The following is an 18,123-nucleotide window of genomic DNA, read 5'->3' on the forward strand; positions in this document are numbered from 1 at the left end:
GGCGGATTTTCATGGGTGGCACGCTGCCCCGGTGAGCTGTCTCCGTCTATCGCTCCCAGATCAACGTGTTCACAGCTTGCATTGAAGCAGGAAATCACTGTGAGCGTTCACAGCTACGTACGCAACGTTATAGCATCTCGTATCGCTCCGGCTGCCCATGCTCGGCGGCAGCGCTAGCTGTCCCTCGAACGAGTGCCCCGCCCTCTGGGCTCTCGACCTTATCTCCGCACTTCATACCCCGGCTCTCGCACCGTCCGCAGGCTTCTTGAAGCCTGATGAACATCCGCGAACGACACAACAACACGTCCCCTCCCCTCGACCAGCGTCATGCCACGCGCAATGCGCCTCCGAGTCTTCGACCGTTCTCTCTAGTCCGCGACTGCGCGCTTCAGCCGTGCGCAGTCGCGGTGCCTTCTCGCGGCACTCCGACGACGACACCTTTGCTCGGCCTGCTTCAGACAGTGCATCACGCGGCTTCGCAGATGAACAGTTCAGGGCCGGTGCGCGGAACCCTCAGCTCGCTGTTCCGGTGCGCCAACATTGCGGGTTGGCTACGACCGCACGAAGCAGCGTACGTCGTTACCCCTCTCGAATCTCGTGCGCACCCGCTTCCTGCTGACTCGAGACTCCATGCAGGAACGTCCGCATAGGATCAGCCCGTCCTCAGATAGTCGCCACCGTCCGTATGACGCTGCAGCGTCCCCGTGACTCAGCGTAGCTTGTCGAACGCTCTGTAGCGCACAAGTTCGATAAATACACATCTAATTGTCACCGACATCGCATACATCGCACACGCTTGCATGTACATAACTGAATCCAGAGGCGATCACAGGAACCAAGAAGCCCCACCCGCGGACCACCCGCGGACCACCCGCTCGCCAGCACAGGCACAAAGGAATGACTCGGGCACGAACAGGTGTGTGCAGCACGCCTCCTATTTGTGTTCGCACATCGCCCCCGCTCGACAGCGGGAGGTCGTGCTGCTGCCCGTCGGTGCCCTACCGTCTTTGTGCTGTTGCCAGTCTGCCAGGGGGCCGTTGGGTGGGGTATAGGGTGGAGATGCAGAAAATGGGGGGAAATAAGAGGGGAAGAGGAAGAGGGAAAAAGGTAAGGAGATTGTTTCAGAATCTGTATCTATGGGAAGAGGTGACCGGTGGCATGCATATGGTGGTATTCATTCAATGACCTGCATCCTCAATTGAGTTTGGATATGAATGTACAGGAGATTCAGAACTTACTTGAAGAGCACTAACTGTGTCAGTGACTGTCTTATCTTCACAGTTGCTCTAATCAATCTAATTGGATGGGTCTTCAGATAAACTGAAGAGTGTATCAAACTCAAAGGTGATGGGCATGTTGTTTTCAGTATCACTGTATGGAACATATCAATAATGTAAGCACAAAATGTGTCAGTGCAATATTTTTACTCACGTAGATGAGGCTGCCTCTGCTGGCAAATCTTCCATCCATATATTCTTGTTTCCTTATTTCCCATTTGAAATATGTTCAGTGCACTGGCCCTTAATGAAAAAATGCATCTGACATACCAGAAGTATAAACATGCATCGTCAGGGTGTCCTTCAAGGCAGGCAGGTTCTTTGTGATCTCTGTGGTCCACCAATCTTTGTCAAAGGCTGTATCATTCTCTTCTACTGTGATGATGAACTCTGGAATGGAGGGCAAATGTTGTAACCACTGCTGCATTGCTTCACCACTGATCATTTCAAGGAAATCACCCCGTTTGCACCCATACTGGTCACCTGACCAAAGGTCAATGTCACATTTCTTGAGATGTGATGACCGCATATATCTTAACACCTGTGCAAGAAGGTCAGCTCCTCCTGGTCTATAATCTTCAAACCAGACTGTAATGGTGAGTTTTTCCAGGGACACCATCTCGCCCAGAAATTGAAGAAAACTGTCTAGCAGATTGCTCATGTGAGAGAAGAGAGGCCTATCACAAAGTCATACTCACCTGACACTGCAGCAGCAGTTGTGAATCCAAACTCAAATGTGGTGAGATTCACAAGTGACCCAAATGCTCCTTGTGGGGGATAGCCCTGGAAGTGTGCCAAATTGCTGAGCTGAAGAGTGGGTTACAACTTACAAGATGCAATCAAGTTGGGATGTTCATGTTGTGAGCTCACCTGAAAGTCAAGTATCAATGTGTTTAGGTGTAGCCTGGGCTTGATCTTCAACGCTGTCTTCTTCAGGTTGTCCAATGATGATGCAGCTAGTGTGAGAGTGTCTGCATAATGTAAGTTACACCGCAGTAGCTGGGGCATTGCCCAGATGATGTGGAAAATGCCTATGGCGGAAGCAGTCGACCAGACCGTGAAATCCAATTCAACCACACTCTCAAATTTGATCAGCAACGGGAAGAGGCAATTCTGCACATATCTCGGGGGGAAACCATCCTGAGGTGCTATGTTCATTCCAAGCCTCTGACACTTCTTCAGTGAGGGAAGGCTCAACAGCTGAGTCAAGGGTGCATAGCCTCTAGCAGGGTGTATGTAAATCACTCTCACATGCTCAGCAAGCTCAGGTCTGGCTGTGAATGTGTCCACAATTGAGCCAGCTGCTTCACTATCCCGAACCCTTAGCTCATGGTACAGGTTATACTGGCTCCGAGGAAGCCACTGAGAGCATGTCAATGCACAGGCTCGCAGAGTCTTGTGGTTGTCTGGCCAATAGAAATAGAAACACTCATCGATGATACATTCGCAGACCTCGATCGGGAGGCGCGAGTTCTCCATGGTCCACGAGGGTGGGCAAGACGGTGAGCGTGAGCGGAGGCAGCAGCGAGGAAGCGAGAGGAGGGAGTCGGACACGAGCACCGTCAGACCATGCACTGTACTTGTAGCACCGGGCGAGCCGCCACCACGCACCGCATCATGGCATCTATGAAACCTTATATGACAGCCTCATGAGCGTTCACTGACTGCACGTGGAGAGGGGAGTGGCACGGTCCACGACGACGGCAGGGGCTACGGCGAGGCGTGTGCACCGCTCGACACAGCGTGGGCAACTGATCGACCGGCGACGGCCTCGACGCAGGGGATAACGTGCAGCGCGACGGCGTGGGGGAGGCATGCATGCTGTCCGCGCGAGAAATCGAAGCGAGGCCGTGCATGCTTCTCGGGAGCGCGCCGCGGTCGCCCGCAGCACGAGCGTCCTAGGGTGCAAGACGCTGACAGCGCAAGTGCATCGTGGTACGTTGGGCAGCAGTGCGTCTATGAGGGACGCAGGGTTCCATCCGCCAGGAGGTCGACACGTCGAAGGTTGTGGCTGCTGGACGGACGAGACGGAAGACGAGGAGCGATCAAATTGATAGCGCCGATAAGGCGGACGACAGACCGAAGCAGTATGTACAAAGCGCCGGTGGACGGCGGAGGCGGAGGAGAACACGACGAGGAATAAGATGTGCGCACCTGAAAGTCGTGGTGGAACGGTGTAGACGGGAGACGGGGCGAGGGCGGTCGTGGAACATTGCGTCGCGAGCATGTCGGACAGCGGGCGAGATTCCGACCCAGGCCATGTGAAAGACGGTTTATGCGGCGAGATAGACATGTCAAGGACAGTCGTCTATATGGGAGGAAACAGGGATCAGCCGATGCAAGGATAGCAGCGACCGTTGCCCAAGCGAGGCGGGGCCTGTGCACGGGGGATGGCTGAAAACTCACGATATATGCGCCTGACTTCTGAAATCCGACGGCTGGAGCGGGCTTGAGGGCACGACAACAGCCTAGCAATGGATATGCAAGTCTAGTAGCAAGTACCAGCCGTACATTATACCCCAGCTGTGGCAGGAAGACCGGCGGCGGCGGATACGGCGGGGGCACAGCGATATCGACATGCAGTCCTCTCCTCGTCCGGGAGGTTGCGCAACATCGGATAGGCATGGACGCACGGTACGCACCGCTTTCCCAGTACCCGGACATTCGCATGCGCGAGCGAGGGCCTTCTGGCCTTCTCCTTTCACGGGGCGAGTTGTCTGCCTGCGATTACATCAAGGGCGGTTTAGACGTCAAACTGCCACGCGATCGAGGTACCCAGAGAGTTTGAGAAAGCGCAGTAAGACAAGAAATCGAGCAGCGGATGGCAAGGGACACGTAAGTATGAGCCCAGGACAGCAGGACAGCAGGACAGCAGGACAGCCTGAGAGTGTGGAAAGGCGAGGGAGGAGGCAGGAACGAGCGCCCACCCGCCTTGCGTTCTGGGCGATGACGTCATAACAAGCGCTCGACTCGCGCCTCTACTGCGCCTCTCACCTCACGCGGACGCTACGCCAACACGTCGAGTCTGCCATCCTCCTCGCCCTCTCGCTTTCATACCTCTGCCGGAACAATCAAGAGCTCGTATGCTGCTCAGCGGTGCTCAACGTCTGATCTGAGTGATGGACTTCGACGACGACCTGGCAGCCAAACGCTCGCTGGACACCGTCAACCGTCCTGCTCGAGATGTACACAGTACTCAATAGCCTCGCGACTCCTATCTTGGGCGAGTGAGTGCACTCAGAAAGTGGATAGAGATCTTTTCGAACTGAAAACCTCTCGCAACCCTCAGCCATACTTTCAGTACCTCGCTAGCTGCCCGACCCGTCGGCGTGCTCGCGACTCGTATCCCCTGCAAACCGTCCATCGCGATCTCCCTGCACAACACGATTTCAAGCCGTCGACAACATGGGCTCTTTCAAACTTGAAGACGCCAACACGGGACATTCCCTGGTCATGACGTTCCCGAGCACGGCTGCGCGACGAACGAGATGTCTTCATTATTGCCCTCGGTGAGTTTCAGGCGAAATCTGCTGGATCTCTTTCTCCCCGCTCGAACTATCAAGCGCAGGTACCTATCAGTTCCTCGTCCTCGTTCTAGAATCCGGTGCCAGTCACGCTGAACATGTCGCACGAAGCCCAGCGCGCAAAACTCCGTAATAATTTCACGGACCACGCGCCAATGCGGCAGGAGGAGCTGGTTCGGAATTTGTTACGCAGTCCCGGTGAGTCGTTTTTGCCTACCGCTCAGTATCAGAGTGCTCACACATTTGGATCACAGCAGTGTACCACCGCCAGCGTCGGCAGCCCACACGACGCGTACCAATGCTCGGCGGCCGCTGCGGCACACACTCAGGTAAGTACTTGCCAATGGACCGTTCTCTCTACATCACGCCCTCGAGCTTCGACGGCACGCAACCGCCACACGCTCCGAAGTATGAATGGCAAGTGCGTTCGGCGAAGATCTGCGAGCAGCATTTGGCACCTTCGCTGGATCACCGTCAAGCGGCGCGTCGTGCGGCTTCCGCCGTCCCTTCGAGTCTCCAGGTCACGCCCGCGAGCCTCGTCCGCGCGCGATCCGCGCGCCTGGGAGACCTGGCGGACCACGACGCGAAGGAATGTCAGGAACTGCCTCCTCCGCTGAAGCACTGTAGTGACTGCTTACATGACATCACGGCTTCTTAGGTGTCTCAGCCGTCTCGCGCGCATAATACTCTGGCGCCTTCAAGCCAGGTCCTGCAAGTCGACCTGTCCAATCTGCGCTGACGATGTTGCGATATTCCGCTGCTCTCGGTCGCCGTCACCGTCGTCGATCTCATCACCACGCCGCTGCATCCCTACAGCGCCGGCCATTCGACGGGCCTCTTCGCGGTCGATACAAACCCCGAAGAGGTAGTTCGCTGGATGGAAACTCAGGCGGCCAGTTCGTCACTCTCGCCCAGATCCTCAGCGTATCCCGGCTTTCATGGCGGGCCATCGCTCGGAAATGCCGGCGCCTTGTCGCTCCTCGAAACTGATAAGTCGCGCACTTACGAGCCATGAATATTCGGGCCATCATAGGCTGCTGCAAGCGGAGTTGGTACGGCCCTTCGAATTCCCTCCATCTCGTCGACCATCGACGCTTTTCTCGCCGTCGTGTCAGCGCAGCTCGTGCAATTGCACGACATACGCTTGCCGTGCGGTCTCACGCGACCTTGGGCTACGATAACCCACCGATCGCTGTGAGTACGAAACACCGCACCAAATGCGCCGTCGATAAACGCGGCAACATCTCGTGGACACCCGGCTGCTTCAGCGTTTGTCCAGCGCGCGCCCTGCATGTACTCGGGACGTCGTTATCCTCGTGCAGAAGACTCAACATCCGACGCACTTGGACGCAGAGTATTATCTGTGTCATGACCGCGCCGATCTACAGCCCCGACTCCAGTCCCCGCGCGACGCGCGCCGGCATCAGCCCCGCGGATGTTTGCGGACGCCTACGCGCTCACAAGGGCATTCGTACAGCCATGATTCGTCCGCCGTGGGTATAGTCAGGTATAGTCGCGGCGGTGCGGCGTGGCTCGCGCCGTCACGCCCTGCTTGGTCGGCTCACCGGGGGCTGATGGGGGCCTCGATTTGACTCTTGAGGCGCGACGTGCATCGTCCGCAGGCCAGGAAGAATATTGTTTGATATGATACCTATTACCAACGCCCGCTGGAGGACACCTGAACATGAACTCACGAGGGAGGTTGCGTGTACATACGTTGGATTCGTGATACGCAATAGTATAACTTACTCATGCATTGTTCATCACCAAAGGTCCGGTACACCCGAGCGACGCGAACGAGTACTCGGGGAGCTCAAGGTGAGCAAGGTGTGTAGTATGAGGATCACCGCATGGTGAGCGAGCCACCCGCAGTCTATGTGTAAGTAACAGAGTCCCAGGGAGAGCGCTATGCATGCTACGAGGCCGGGAGACGCCGCACAAACAGACGTGAATAGGATGAAGAAGCGCCAGCTAGCCAGTACTTATGACTCAGATACAACGCCACCGCGCGCGGGATTGCGCGTCGTCGTCCGAGAGTCGACGATCTTGACGCGTCCGAAGTCTGAATACTATCATGACCATGCCGCTGCCGTGGCATTCGCCCTAGTACAGTGGGGATAGCTCGCTCGAGGGCGGCATGTTTGCTGCTCGTCCGACTGTGGTCAGCGCACACGTTCAAAATACGCTGAACGCTATTGCTCTAATCCGGATCCTAGACTCACATTAGCGGTGAAGTACCCTGCTGCGCGCAGCGACACCATCTCACCCGCGATTGGCATCTCCGTACGCGCCGTCTCTACATGACCCAGCGCCGACTCGGAGTAGCATTTCCAGGGGTGTGCGCGCCGCGCGCTTCGCCGCCCTGCATTGGTCTCGATCCGCTCGCCACCGGCCTCCATGGCGCTGGACTCCTGCGGCAATGCGCGTGTCTGTAGGCCTCGCCGAGAATAGAGAGTGCGCGGACGTGTCCACCTACTGATCAGCCGATGGAGGCATGCGCGACGGCGCGGGCCCGGCTGCAGCGCGTAGCCGCGTCTCGTAGGATGTGTATTTTGGCCTGGTTGGGTCGCGAGCCGGCCAGCTCGCGGTCTTGCGATATGCTGAATCGCGATACGCGGCGTTGCGCGAATGCTCCTTGACCTCCTCGACGTCCGCGGCGAGGGTATTAGTCCTTGTGCAGGTAGGGCGTCAGCCTCGCCAGCTGCGTTTTCGCACTCAGGACAGGCTCGGGCGCACCACCATGGCCCGAGAGGCCCATGCGTGTTACAGGTACTTGTCGCGATGTACGACGTCGCCGCCGCGAAGATGTAACGGCAGAGTGATACGGACGCGCGGCCGCGAGTACTGTGATCGCGGTACAGAGAACCTGCGGTGTGTCTCTGAGTGAACCGCCGTGCGCCGGGATTGAAGGGAAGAGCACGCACGTACAGCACGATCATGAGGCGCCGCATTATGAAGACGTTCGACCGCGTCCTACGGCCTGCGGTAGTCCTGCCTTCGCGGGTGCGCGGATCCGAGGACTTTCGTCCGCGTGGCCATAGCACGCGGGTGTGTTCGCTGCAGAAGGCTTGGAGAGAGACGGCCGGAGCGAACGAATGTTGACATAGGAGAGAACGTACAAAGGACTCACCCTTGGGCTCGCACGGGCCCTCCGACAGCGAAAGTAGGACATGCCGCCCGCCGCACACGATAACGCCCTGTTACTCGACGGCGTTTCCATGTTCAAGTGATGTTGTGGGAGAGATTGAAAGGTCGAGGTCTGGAAGCGTGTGCACCGTAAGGCCCTGAAGGAGCGTGCGGCACACGATCGAAGCAGAGAGGCAGCCCTGACTTATCGGCTAGTTGCGTGGACTCTGCGAAGTTGTCATAGGAAGAGGTTCGTCCTGCGCCGTCTCATCCCGTAGTGCCGCGTACTGCGACACGAGGCGTCCAGCCTTAGCAATGGCTTGCGCAGCGCGCGTACCGCGCGGAAACTGTCTGGTCGCAACGTTGAGCATCGCGGATTGTCAGATCCAGGGTGGTTTGTTCCCGCAGAGACATAATAGGTCTTTCCTGAGGCTTTGGAAGGTGTATGGGAGGAGAGGCTTGTGTAGGAATCGACAGAGGATGCGGGGAGGACCTACGAGGGAGCTCCATTCAGTGGGTCACCAGGCGCGGCCTCTGGCCTCTTGCACCATTCTCCGCAAAGGGAACATGAGGGGGACTAGAAGTCTCTAAGACGTAGGCTCGACGAGTGCGGTGAGCGCTTGAGCAGCAAGGCACAGTCGCGCGGTAGTCGCGGGCGGGATGCAAGGCAAGTACGAGCGCCTACACGCGTCCTGGGCGATGACGTCAGACGATCCCAGGGGTGCGCGCGACTTCACGCCCCTCACCCGGACTCTCTCACTCACTTGGACGGCTGCACACCGAGTCTGTCCTCGCTGCCCTCTCGATTACTCTATCCACGCTATCCAAGGGTCATATGCTGCTCGACGTCTGCTCTACACTATGGACTTCAAAGCTTCAACAACGACCTGGCAGTAAGACGCTCGCTGGATACCGCTGAGCCCCAAGCTCGACATAAGCACTGAGCTCACTGGCCGCGCTAGTCACATACCGCATACCGAGTGAGTGAGTACAGCATCATGCTGAACTGCGCATCTCGGGCGTGTCTCAGCCATACCGTCAGTACATCGCTCGCTGCCGGACCGTTCTGCGTCAATCGCGACCCGTGTCCATTGCACACAAGTTCTCTGGATCGCACCACTCGTTCGAGGTCGACAAGACGGGCTCTCGCACGCGTGACGATTTCTATCCAGAAGTTGTCCTGGCAGCCGAATCGTTGACCACGGCGGCGCGGCGGGCAGGGCATCGTCTCTGTGGTTGCCCCCGGTGAGACTCAGGCCGACCCTCTCCCCGCGCGGCTCAACATGCGCAAGAGCCCACTGTTGCACGCAGACTCTTCGTACTCGAAGCTTGTACCAGACACGCTGGGCATGTCGCACGCGGTCCAGCACGCGACAGCTCTGCATCCCCACGCATCTCGCGTCAACAAGACCGGAGGAACTAGTTCGGCACGCTAACGCGGTAAGTCGTCTCTGCGTACTGTCCAGGATTGCAATGGTCACACCTTCTCATCGTAGCAGCACACCGCCGTCAACGCGCGTAGCCGCGCACTGCAACGTTCAGGTATCGCGCGTATGTTACGCTAGCAGTGCTCTACGGCACCGTCCCGGGCGGACTCTCCCGCCGCTCTCCTCGCCGCGTCCTCAAGCTTCAACAATGCGCTGCCCTCACGCGTGTGGAAGCATGGCGGCCAAATCTGCTCGACGAAGACCTGCCAGCAGCGTCACGACACGACTCCTTTGCATGCGCAAGCGCCAAACTGCACATCATGCGGCTCCGATTGCTCAGGCCCTCTAGGGCGCGCCTGCGATTTCCATCCGCGCGATCACCAAGCCCGGGGAGACCCGGCAGACCACGACGCGAGGCGACGCCTTCAGACGACCATCCTCAGGAAGCGCGTCGTTTCATATCGCGCGCGCGAAGACCTCCGTGGGTGACGCGCTCGCGTCCGCACCCGGCGGGGTTCTCGATACCAGCTTTGGTACGTGCAGCCACAACACGGCGAGTGCTCGCATCCTACTCGCTCGCCCGAAGACTGCCCCGCGCTTGCGCGGACCACAGCACAGGCTCGCACGCGCTGTGCCTCACCATCAGAGGCGCCGGAGCGCGTCATCACAGAGGCTGACTTTTGTCGGATGCGCGGCCGTAAACCTCGAGGGCGCTGCGGGTCAGGCTCGAATTTCGTATGCGTGGGCAGAGGCAATGCCGACTGGAACCTGTAGCTGTCAGGCGACGTCTCTGGAAGTGTAGACATCGACGACCTTAAGCTTTGAACGGGACCGCAATCCCTCCAGGCCGGTCCCCGTCGATAAGGAGTCGCCTGGTGGCGATAATGAAGACTAGGTGCCAAACCCCGAGTGATCGTAGGAGTGCGGCTGCGCCGCGCACGAACCCTGGACCGGCGCTCGAGAACGAACCAGTACACCACGGTGTCCGGGAGCTTCTGCCATACTGACTGGAATGTCTTGGTACAGCGTCTGACGCACGCGAGGGCCGTAGGGACCTCCTTGCCCGTTGAGATCTACGGAGTTCGGCAAACATCGAACTGTGAACATTCTCCATTGCATTCGTCGAACATGTAATGTACATTCCTCTATCTCGTAAATCATATCAAAGACCCCATCGACGATGTTGGCGGCTCATACCCACTCACGCAAGCTGCATCAAGCCTCCAAAGCTCGCCCACCACTCCCCCGTTTCCCCGCGAGCATGTCCGTCCAGCCCGTGCGGCACCCCCGACACCACGCCTCCTTCTGCTCCTTCGTCAGCCCGCTCGACGCATCGTACCGCAACGGGTCACCCATCCCCGCCTCGACCACCTCGCTCTGCAGCATCATCTTGCGCCAGTGCTACGACCTGCTCGGATAGCGGTGGTTGTATGTTGAGCACGCGGACCCGTTCCCCCGGCGCGTCGACGCGCCCGTCTCGTCCACGTATGGCGCGACCACGAGCACCTCGCGCCAGTGCTGCTGGAGGACGTGCCGCGCATGGTACAGGCGCAGCAGGTCTGCCTCGGTGAGCCTGATCTGCTTGCGGTTGGCGGTGAGCGCGGTCCAGAAGTCGGCGCTCACGAGGAGTTCGTAGAATGCGCGTTGGAGGAGCTTTGGAAGCCCGTATTAGCGTGCGGAGAGGATGATGAACACCGCGTCGTGGTACGTGTGCAGAGTGTCGTAGTTGGTATCGACCACCACGGACGAAGAGGCGGGGCTCATCTGGGATGGGGCGCCTAGGGTTGCGGGGTGAGGCGGCGCCTTCGGGGGGTGCTCGGCATCCCAGATTGCACAGAGGCGCTTCCTCGCGAGTCTCAGTACGACGTCGCACGATAGGTTGTGGGCGGCGCGAACTAGGGACAGCGCGACGCTCTGCGTCGGCGGCGCATCTGTATATATGCTGCAGTGGGTTTAGCTACTCGATGCAATGAAGCATCCTAGAAGTGGAGACGTACAGCGGCGTCTCTACGCGGCCAACAGGTTCTCAAAGTCGCCCGAGTCCAGATCGGCAGGGATGTGATATATGGGGCAGCCGTCGACCTTTGCGCACCGATCTTCCTAGTCGTCGGTGAATGGCTTCTTGGTCTAGCGGGTGGGAACAGCCGCTGCACGATCTCGCGTCCACCTGCTTGAGCTGAAGCGTCCCGTTCAATCATACAGCCCGCCCCGACGCCGCTTTTGAGAGGGCACAGTTCGCGTCGTGGAGCGCACAGCCTGTTGGAGGTGTATGAGGAAGTTCGCGGCGGGATGGTCGTAAATCTTACGTGAGGAATCGCGTCGGATCGCCGACACCTTCTCTTCCTGCGTGGAGGATACCAACTAATCCCGGCGGGGTCGCACGTCGTCGTCATTGATCTTGTCATGTCCGAGGTCCGGGAACTTTTGTCACCGTGCAGCTGCCGCGGCACTCGCCCTAGTAGAGTGCGTATAGCTGGGATGTTTCCTGCGTGTCCATTCGTAGTTAGCGCACATGTCCGTAAAAAGCTCGGGTGCTCGGGACCTACCAAATATCAGTACTCGTAATAGTTCTAGTTCTAGTCCTAGACGTGCATCTATGGCGGATTGACCCGCCCCACGCTCTCGGCGTCCGGCGATACCATCTCACCTGCGATTAGCACCCTGAGCCCGTGTGTCACCTCCATCTGGCCCACGGTGGCCACCCCGAGTCACGGTCGTTCAGTTCCAGTCCATTCGCCAACGGGTCCCGTGTTGTACCGTTGCGGTAATGCACATGTCTGTAGGTCCCGCTGGGGCTTGAGAGCGCGAAGGTGTCTGTCGCCCAAAATTCTGCAGACGAGGGCATGCACGACGGCGGCCTGCCTTGCGGTGGTGTCTGGCTGCAGCGTGTAACCATATCTTGCAGATATGTCTGTCACCTAGATCTGGGCCAGCGTGGTCGCGATCGGGAAGCTCGCCAGCTTGTGGTACATCGAAAGACGACGTTGCGCAAGCGCTCCTCGACCGCGACTTCGACCGCGCGCGTATACCGCGGCGGCGTACTGGGTGTGCGCAGGTAGGGCGTAGCCTCTCTAGCTGCTTGTTCGCACCGAAAAGCTCTGGCGCACCACCGCGAACTGAGAGGCACGTGCGTGTTGGCGGTGTCCCGGATAGTTTAGATGCTGGGATACGAGCGGGGTGAGGCCAGTTGAGCGTGCAGCGGCGGGCACAACGACGTAAGCACTAGGGCACGTAGCAGCAACACGGTGCAGTACGTGCACGTTCGGCGTGAACAGCGGCGACTTTGATACGACCAGAGTCAAACACGAGGCGCTCCGGCCGGTCCAAACCCTTCGTCGTCATATCTTCGAGCTGTACGATCTCTGTGCGCTGACTTGCTGAAGATACGTCGCTGTGAATGCTCTAATATCACAGCCGCGGAAGCATCAGCACTGCGAAGTAGCCTGTTACGAAGGACTGAACGTACAGAGTTTAGCAAGCTCGTTGAAGCGCTAGACAATCCGCGCAGGGGTAGGCGGAAGCTCATCGCGGCAGCTCTCCGCCAGGTCTTAGATGAGCGGATAGTGCTCCATCTCCTCCGATGAGTCGTCCCGCATGGGCTCCGTGTCGAAGCCGTGTTCGCAGATCGTGACGAGCGTCCGTAGACGTACATGATCATGCATCCGCACAAGAGCGACGGCCGCTTCAGAAGTTCCCGGGAACCAAAACCAGGTACCTCCCGGCGGACATCTACTGTTCGTCACTTTCGTGCAAGTTGGGATCCTGCGCCGGTCCTAACCTCAAGGGCCCCGAGTAGGAGCGGTGCTTTTCAGGTACTCGGCCAACTGGCAGCATACGTGCAGTCGACGAAGATAATTGATGTTCATATCGAGTCGGCCTGGGATGACAGCAGCTTGACGGTGTGCGAGCGTGATGAGCAATGTGGGGAAGGAGAGAGCATCGCGGGCTGCTCCGGCAGGTCAGGGGGGACGACGCAAAGAGTAACCCGATGTCTGAGCATCTGGATCATCCAGAGGATGGAGAGACGGCGTGTACGCTACTGCAGACAGAGCTGTCACGATCTCGCTAGAGGAAACACGGCAAAAGCGACGCTTACCTATAACGGAAATCGTCAATGTGAGGCGCGTTGCGGCGCGAACGGTAGCGCTGCGGGACACGTACGTCAAGCACGAGCTCCCGGCGGGCGAGAGCGACAACGGCGGCACCAGATCCCACGTCCGTACGCGCGAATCGAAGCGTGCGTGTTCCACCGCCTAACGCCATCGGGACGCCGCAGCGGGGAGCGCACACGATGAGCCGTCGCCCTTGCGTGACGGGAATCGTTGTGCATACGGAGTGAGTGATCGCGCCGGAGCGCGGACATCCTGTCTTCGCGGGCGGCGGGACCAGAGCCGCCCCGCGCTGGCTCTGCTGAAGTTCATCGTCTACGTCGTAGAGCTCTCCTCAGTTATCCCGGAGCTCGTGGACAGCGCGGCGCAGACTCGATGCTCGTGAGAAGCTCGCAGAAAGCATGCTTGAGGGCCTCCGGGATATCGTACTGGCGCGTGAAGAGAGCGACGAAGGGTGTCTCGTGATAGGTGCGTGCGGCGTAGTGATGAGTCCACGGCGACGGCGAGGCAGAGCTGATCGCGGGCGAGGAGAGAGTCGCCTAGCGTGATGGTGTCTTCGGGGAATGCCTGTCTCGAGCCGCGCGCTTGGAGGCAATGTTCCGCGACCGGCTGGCGCGGAGGCGTCAGAGCACGGTGCCCTCTTGCTTCCGTGAACACTGCGCACATGCTCAGCTATTTGACGTATTGATGGATGATGAGCACATGGACGCACAGCGCAATTTTGAGCCTACGCTCGAGCACAGTCCACGGCGGCATTGAGATCCTCGCGCGTGCACGGCTTAGCTTCTGTTGGTTTGGAACTGGGGCACGGGCGTGCTTGGTGCAGCATGCGACTACAAGCACCCTAGAGCAACTCGATTTGTCGCTAGTGAGAGGGATGGCCTACGGGCAGCGCTGACATATTCCTAGGACGATACAGAGTTACCTATCGAGATGGGGAGAACTGGAGATGATCATCGATCTGGGTGAGAACCTAGGAAGGACTCACGGTCACTCACCTCCGAACTCGCACAAGCGGGAAAGCGTTCTCCACGCAGTGCTCTCACGTCCATTCGTCCGGGTCCTCCGACAGTGTACGCAGGACGGATGGCGCGTCGTGTATGGTATACGCCTTCGCTGGTGTCCTTAAGCGAGCGATATTATAGGTGATATTGAGATGTTGAGGACCATGGTAGGGCGGGCTGCGCTCGCTTCAGGCGTTTCCGATTCTTGAGCAACTGTGAGTCACGACAAAGCGGCAGAGAAGGAGCGTTGACTTACTAACTACAAACTGAACGTATGGATTCCGAATAATCTGCAGGCGGATGAGGGGGTGGTACCACCTTCATCTTACGCCGTCTTACGTAGTACCACGTACTGCGACACGGAGCTCCGACGCATGATGCCGACGTGGTGCGCGTACTGCGAGGGGACCGTCTTAGCGCCAAGTCGAGAGCCGTGGATCGCCAAATTCTGGGTGGCAGAGACACAGCAGTTCTCGGTCGAGGCTTGGGGAGGTGTAGGGAAGGCGTCTTGTGTAGAGATTGAGAGCTAACGCGGAGAGGGTCTGCGAGGGGGCTTCGTGGATTGTCTCAGCAAGCGCGACCTGCAATATCTTGCTCCACTAACTGCAACGCCAACCAGCGCGAGCAGGGAGACCAGCGTTCTCTAAAGCAGGCGTGACGAGTAGTTATAGAGTAGACAGCAAGGTAGAGTCGCGGTAGTCGCGGATGGGATGCAAGGCAGGTACGAGCGCCTAGAGCGTCCAGGGGATGACGTCAGATGGTCCCAGGCATCTGGCGGGCGGCTTCACGCTCACTCTCACTCACTCGGACGCGGACGTCTACACATCGAGTCTTTCCTCGCTGCTCTCTGGCTTTCTCTGGCGGCGCAATCTCGAGGTCGTATGCTGCTCACGTGCTCACGGTCTGATTTGAACGATGCCCATCGGCGGCAAACCTCTTTACTGGCCGCGATCGACTTGGCGCATGCCGCTTAAGTTGCCCCCGAGTTCCAAACCTGCGCGGCGCTCGCCCTCGGTATGCTCGCAAGTCGTATGCTAAGCTTCAAATGCAGGGAGGAGGCATATGCAGACCTTTTCGCTTGCGAACATGGGTAGCCCTCAGCCAGCCATATTACCAGTACGTCGCCCGCTGCCGCCGCTTCTAATATTCCGCCATCCCCCAGGCGGATCTCCCAACCGCTCTCAACAGCATGGCTCGGTGCTAAGCAGATTACTGAGCTTCTCTCGACCTCCACTGTGAGTGCATCAACCCCACGTGCACGAAGCACAGCGGCCGTCTGCGCCCTTTCTCACCAGTGAGTCTTACACCCATATCTACCCGAGTTGTCTGGCCCCGGTCGGCCTGCTATGTGCAGAAGTCCACGCCGCATAGCGCGCCAGCACTTGGCTCCATGGGCAGGCACCGGTCATGCCGCTCACCGCTCAGGGCGCAGTAGTGACTACTCGTGACTGCACGCACATTGCGCCGTCGACGCAGGAGTCGTACATCGACGTTGGAGGCACAGGATTGGCGGGAATGCACGCATGGCACGCTCGCTTGGTGAGTCGTCCTTTCTGTTACCGCGAGATTGTGCTCACGGCCTCGACGCGCAATCAGCGCTCGCACCGCGACTTTACCGCCGTCCACGTTAATCTCGCGCTGTCGATGCTCGGCGTTGGTAGCAGCACCCTCGAAGGCGAACACACCACGCGCTCTCCAGCTCTGGACCTTACCCCCGAGCCCTACCGCGCGCCATCCTCGCGCTATCGGAGGCCCGACGGACAAGTCTGTTCGGCGGAGACCTGCGAGCGACATGATGACACGATGAAACTCCCTCGCCCAATCAGCGTCGACCCACGCGTCATGAAACTCTGGCCGCTCCCTCTAGGTCGTGCTCGCGGACTCCACCTGGACACGACCATCGAGCCCTTAAAGACTTGCGGGACCACGCCGCGACCTCGACATCTTCGCACAACCAACAACGGGTAGCTCGTCATGCCGCGTCGTATATGAAGGTCTCGATGGGCAATGCGGGCGCACGGTACGTCTGAGTTCCCCCGACTGGAACACCGGCGGTGCAGGTTGCTTGCACCGGCGCGGGCTAGCGAGTGCCATTGAGGCTCTTCCATGTCTGCGCCATCCTGGCCCCGTAACACAGAGTCACGCATCCTGTATCCCGCAAGTTCGATAAATACACATCTAATTGTCGCAGGCATCGCATACATCGCACGTGCTCGCTCGTACATAACCGAATCCAGAGACCGTCACAGGAACCAAGAAGCCCCACCCGCAGACCACCCGCTCGCCAGCGCAGGCACAAAGGAATGACTCGGGCACAAATGGGCGTGTGCAGCACGCCTCCTATTTGCGTCCGCACGTCGCCCCCGCTCGACAGCGGGAGGTCGCGCTGCTGCCCATTGGTGCCCTACCGTCTTTGTGCTGTTGCCGGTCTGCCAGGGGGCCGTTGGGTGGGGTACAGGGTGGAGATGCAGAGAATGGGAAAAAGAAGAGGAAGAGGAAAAAACATATGGAGATCATTTCAGAGTCTGTATCTATGGGAAGAGGTGACCGGTGGTATGCATATGGTGGTATTTATTCGATGACCTGCATCCTCAATTGAGTTTGGATATGAATGCACGGGAGATTCAGGACTTACTTGAAAAGCACCAACTGCCTCAGCGACTGTGTTTTCTTCAAGGTTGCTCCCATCAATCCCAGGGTATGGGTCTTTAGATAAACCTGAGAGTTCATCAAGGTCAGAGTTGATGTGCATGTTGTTCTCAGTATTACTGCATAGACCATGTCAATAATGTAAGCACAAAATGTGTCAGTGCAATATTTTCACTCACATAGATGGGGCAGCTTCTGCTGGCAAGTCTTCCATCCATAAATTGTTCTGTCCTACTTTCCCATTTGAAATATGTTCAGTGCACTGGCGCTCAATGAAAAAATGCATCTGACATACGATAATAAGCATGCGCTGTTAGGGTGTCCTTCAAGGCAGGCAGGTTCTTTGTGATCTTGGTGGTCCACCAATCCTTGTTGAAAGCTGCATCATTCTCCCTTACTCTGATGATGAACTCTGGAATGGAGGGCAAATGTTGTAACCACTGCTGCATTGCTTTACCGCTGATGACTTCAAGGAGATCACCCCGTTTGCACCTATACCGGTTGTTTGGCAAAAAGAAAATGTCACATTTCTTGAGATGTGATGACTGCATATATCTTAACACCTGTGTGAGAGGGTCAGCTCCTCCTGGTTTATACTCTACAAACCAGATTGTAATCTTGAGTTTTTCCAGGGACACCATCTCGCCCAGAAATTGAAGGAAACTGTCTAGCAGATTGCTCATGTGAGAGAAGAGAGGCATAGCACAAAGTCATACTCACCTGACACTGCAGCAGCAGTTGTGAATCCAAACTCAAACCTGGTGAGATTCACAAGTGACCCAAATGCTCCTTGCGGGGGATAGCCCTGGATTTGTGCCAACTTGCTGAGCTGAAGAGTGGTTTACAACTTACAAAATGCAATCAAGTTGGGATGTTCATGTTGTGAGCTCACCCTAGCGTCAAGTACCAATGTGTTTAGGTGCAGCCTGGGCTTGATCTTCGAAGCTGTCTTCCTCAGGTGGTCCAATGATGATGCAGCTAGTGTGAAAGTGTCTACATCATAAAAC

The 18,123-nt window shown here is 57.8% G+C and overlaps 4 protein-coding genes across 4 annotated transcripts; 2 read left to right on the top strand and 2 right to left on the bottom strand.

Moving 5' to 3' along the window:
- The first annotated feature begins 3,469 nt into the window (after positions 1-3,469).
- On the top strand, positions 3,470-4,152 carry TRAVEDRAFT_31682 (uncharacterized protein). The gene is made up of 2 exons (XM_008045211.1): positions 3,470-3,585; positions 3,684-4,152. The coding sequence occupies exon 2, from the start codon at positions 3,901-3,903 to the stop codon at positions 4,063-4,065; it is 165 nt and encodes a 54-aa protein (XP_008043402.1). The 5' UTR covers positions 3,470-3,585; positions 3,684-3,900; the 3' UTR covers positions 4,066-4,152.
- Positions 4,153-10,533: 6,381 nt separating this feature from the next.
- Positions 10,534-11,118, bottom strand: TRAVEDRAFT_74860 (uncharacterized protein; the record flags this gene model as incomplete). Its single annotated transcript, XM_008045697.1, has 2 exons — positions 10,534-11,007; positions 11,050-11,118. Coding segments are annotated over 2 exons (374 nt in total), but the record flags the coding sequence as incomplete, so codon positions are not given.
- A 297-nt stretch (positions 11,119-11,415) lies between these two features.
- On the bottom strand, positions 11,416-13,015 carry TRAVEDRAFT_31683 (uncharacterized protein; the record flags this gene model as incomplete). The annotated part of the gene is made up of 4 exons (XM_008045212.1): positions 11,416-11,610; positions 11,661-11,839; positions 11,901-12,756; positions 12,821-13,015. A coding segment is annotated over one exon (187 nt), but the record flags the coding sequence as incomplete, so codon positions are not given.
- Positions 13,016-15,874: 2,859 nt separating this feature from the next.
- Positions 15,875-16,435, top strand: TRAVEDRAFT_52766 (uncharacterized protein; the record flags this gene model as incomplete). The annotated part of the gene is made up of 2 exons (XM_008045356.1): positions 15,875-16,006; positions 16,064-16,435. 2 exons carry the CDS (start codon positions 15,875-15,877, stop codon positions 16,433-16,435), a joined length of 504 nt encoding a protein of 167 aa, XP_008043547.1.
- Positions 16,436-18,123: the final 1,688 nt, after the last annotated feature.

The sequence above is a fragment of the Trametes versicolor genome, assembly GCF_000271585.1.
Source record: "Trametes versicolor FP-101664 SS1 unplaced genomic scaffold TRAVEscaffold_12, whole genome shotgun sequence".
NCBI classification, from domain to species: Eukaryota; Fungi; Basidiomycota; class Agaricomycetes; order Polyporales; family Polyporaceae; genus Trametes; species Trametes versicolor.